At 62.1% G+C, this 3,749-nt stretch overlaps 1 protein-coding gene across 1 annotated transcript; it reads left to right on the top strand.

The window, feature by feature from the left end:
• The first annotated feature begins 234 nt into the window (after positions 1-234).
• Positions 235-2,397, top strand: LOC123722510. The gene has a single exon (XM_045684402.1). It carries the CDS (start codon positions 235-237, stop codon positions 2,395-2,397), a length of 2,163 nt encoding a protein of 720 aa, XP_045540358.1.
• The last annotated feature ends 1,352 nt before the right edge of the window (positions 2,398-3,749 follow it).

The raw sequence follows: 3,749 nt of genomic DNA on the forward strand, positions 1-3,749 counted from the left end.
TAAGTTTTTAGTGTTTAAGTGTTGTAACGGTCGTTTTGGGCGTGGCACTTTTTCGACAAAGTCCAAAAAGTGCCCCGATTTCGACGTGTTATATATCGGGAGATGCGTCTCAGTGAGACAAGTCGACCGGTATAGTTTTTAGGGTGGACAGAGACCAAAATAGTTTAGTTTTTAGTGTTTAAGTGCGTATTTTAGTGTTTGTAGAACTTTGCCTATGAAAAGTCTACAATCGCTATGAGTGACCAAAACAAAGCGGCTTACGACATGGGGGAGGACACCTCCATGTCGGACTACACGTGCTCAGAGGACGAGGGCGCCTCCGGGCGCCGACTGGGAGCCGCGGGCGCCGCGTGCACCGAGGACGCTGCAAGGAAAAATAAGGGAGGTAAGCCGCGGTCAGCGGCCTTGACATTAAAGTTCCGAACGGGAACGACCCATAAACGGCCGTTGGCCGCTACATCCGCGGATGAGGACGCCCCGGCCGTGGCGCATAAAGTGGCCTCCTCTTCGACGAGGGGCCGCGTTAGGCGCCCGGTAGGGGTGTACAGCTTCCTCAAGGAGGCAAAAGACTACCTGGCTGATGGGGGGGATAGTGAGGGGGAGGACCCCGACCCAACCTACCGTCCAAGCGGCAGGAAGACGAGCCCCGTAGTGGCTTCAGCAAAAGCCTCTGACGACGGGACCCCCGGCGCCCTATCCAGGGGCACGGTCGAGGCCCTCGCCGAGGAGGCTCTCAAAAGCGTGGAAAAAATAAAGGAGGAAATAAAGAAGAGTAGCCACCTAAAGGGTACCGTGTGGGGCCAGATTAACCGGGCCACTAAATGCGTTGTTGAAGCGGTTGAGGGCCTCCGCGATATAACGCCAGATGAAGAGCAGCGCAGGCTCCGCGCAGACAATGCTCGCCTTTCAAGGGAGCTGGATATTGTCCGCAACGAGCTGCGTGCCTTCAAGCAGGCGTACGTGGAGTCGCAGCGGAAGTCCGCTGCAGCCCCGAAAGAGGCCACAGGGCCACAGCAGCCCAACTTTGAGGAGGTGCTAAGATACGCCATGGAGGAAATGAAGGGGCAACTCCTGCAGTCGGTAGGCGGGATGATCAATGCCCGCCTACAAGACCTGGAGATGCGCCTTCCTCCGGAGCCCGTCATGAGGCCCCCTCTGCGTGCCGACCAACGGCAGCCGCCGCCGCCCCGTCACAAGTCCCGATCGGGGCTCGTGGAAGGCGCCATGGAGGTGGATGGGGAGGCCCAGCCACCCCAGGCGCCCACACCCAGGGCGGTAAAGAAGGCGCCGAAGAAGGGCGCCGCAAAGCGGCCGACTGCCCCCCCGCCTCCTCCTCCCTCCAAGGGAAAACAGGGGGCAGGACAGGCAGACGCGACCCCTCCCCCCCCAACCGCTGGAACAAGTGGAGAGGGGGAAGCCCAGACGGAGACTGTGGGCAACTCCTGGTCCGAGGTTGTCCGGCGGAAGAAGAGGGGAAATGCCGCTGTCGCTGCTTATTCCCCCCCCTCAGCCGGAACAACCCGGCAGATCGCCCCGGCCCCACCAAAGGCCGTTAAAATCGTGGCCCCAAAAACCGCGGCCATAGTGGTGACCCTCAAGAAAGGGGCCACCATGACCAATGCGGAAGGGGCCACGACTGACGCGAAGTACACCGAGGTCCTGGCAAAGGCCAGGTCCTCGATATCCCTGAGGGAATTCGGTTTGGAGTCGGTCAAGATCCGAACGAGCATGACCGGCTCCAAACTGATGGAGGTTGGGGGGACCACCCCCGAGGAAACCGCGGACCGTCTCGCCGCCGCCCTGGTGGAGGCAGTAGGGAGCTGGGCGGACATCACCCGCCCAACCAAAATGGCCGTCCTCAGGATCACCGGTCTAGATGACACGGTGACCACTGAGGAAGTGGCTGCCCAACTGGCATCGGTTGGCGGGTGTCCCCCCAGCTTGATGAAAGTAGGGAACATCAGGCCGAGTTTCTGGGGCGGAGGCTCCGCCCTGGTCAAGTGCCCAGCGACCGCCGCTAAGGCAGTCGTGAAGGCGGGACGAGTGGCCATCGGATGGACGATGGCCACCGTCAAAGCAGTGGAGGCCCAGCCATTGAGATGCTATAAATGCATGATGCTGGGCCACACTCGCGCTCTTTGCCCAGCGGAAACAGAGAACGGGCGTCTCTGCTTCCGCTGCGGCAGTGAAGGGCACAAGTCGGCAGAGTGCGAGGCCCCCTGCAAATGCACCGTGTGTGCAACGACGGGGCGCCCACACTCACACGTGATGGGGGGTGCCAAGTGCACCCCCCCGTCGGTGAAGGGCAAAGCCCCGGCGTCGAGCAGAGTGCCTCGCACTCAGCCCCAACCGCACGGCAGCCGTATGGCTGAAGAGGAAGAAATGCAGGTTTCTTAATGCCAAGACACCTGCATTTCGACCTACTACAGACGAACACCAACCACTCTGCCAGGGCACAGGACTTGCTCATGCAGTGCCTGGCAGAGTGGAGAATTGCTGTTGCGGTCGTGGCTGAACCCTACTTTGTCCCCCCCCAACCCAGTTGGTTCGGGGACACAGAGGGATTAGTCGCCATTGTGGCGCCGCCTTCGAGCCCGCAACCCCTCTCCCTCAGGGAGCGAGGAGCGGGCTACGTGGCGGTGAACTGGGGAGAAGTAGTACTCATAGGAGTCTACTTCTCCCCAAACAGGAACCTCCGACAATTCGAGAGGTTCCTGGATGGCCTGGAGCCGGTGGTGCAGAGAGCATCACCGGCCCAGGTCATCGTGATGGGGGACCTCAACGCTAAATGCGCAGCGTGGGGGTCCTCCATCACTGACCTGAAAGGGGCGCTTCTCCGGGACTGGGCCGTCATGATCGGCTTAGTTCCGGAGAACCAAGGCAACGCCAACACGTGCGTGCGCCGACAAGGGGGATCAGTCGTGGACGTCACGTTCGCGACCCCCGGCATCGGTGCACGCATATCGTGTTGGCGTGTCCTTGAGGAGGTGGAGACCCTGTCCGATCATTTGTACATCCGGTTCAGGGTCTCCACCGCGCCCCAGGGGTCACAGGCCCGGACGGCAGCGGCAGGACGACGAGGCGCTGAGGGCTTCCCAAAGTGGCAGCTCTCACGCCTCGACCCTGACCTGGCGGAAGAAGCCGCCATCGTCCGGGCATGGGCGGAGGAACCCCCCCAAACGGTGGGGGTCGACGAGAGGGCAGCGAGATTTCGTCGAGATCTGACCGCCGTCTGCAACGTCGGAATGCCCAGGGCGCGACGTGGATTCGCGCCCCGGGAAGGGGTGTACTGGTGGACGCAGGACCTAGCCGCCCTGCGCTCCGCCAGTAACGCCGCCCGACGGGCATTCACCCGGTGCCGCAGACGGCGGAACAGAACAGAGGAGGAGCTGGAGCGCCTTCACACTGAGCTGAGCTCGGCAAAGAAGGCGTTCTCCAGTGCGATCAAGGCCGCCAAGGACTCTGCCTATGCGGAGTTCTTGGCGACCCTAGACGCAGACCCGTGGGGGCGCCCATACCGCATGGTGCGGGCGAAGCTGAAGGTGGCGCCCCCCACGGAAACGATGGAGCCGGCGGTTCTTAGCGCGGTGGTCGAGGGGCTGTTCCCGGATAGCCCCCCTTTTGTACCACCGCGCATGACAAGAGACATGCCGGCGGACATCGAGCCGTTGAACCGATCCGCCGCTCTCGCCCCACCCCCGATAACGAAGGAGGAAATGGCCAGGGCGGCGGGCCGGCTCAGGGGGACC

This window comes from Papilio machaon, chromosome 26 (genome assembly GCF_912999745.1).
Source record: "Papilio machaon chromosome 26, ilPapMach1.1, whole genome shotgun sequence".
Classification (NCBI taxonomy): Eukaryota; Metazoa; Arthropoda; class Insecta; order Lepidoptera; family Papilionidae; genus Papilio; species Papilio machaon.

What these genes read in the sequence shown, in the direction of transcription:
- LOC123722510 (XM_045684402.1), top strand. Translation starts at nt 235, where the DNA reads ATGAGTGACCAAAACAAAGCGGCTTACGACATGGGGGAGGACACCTCC.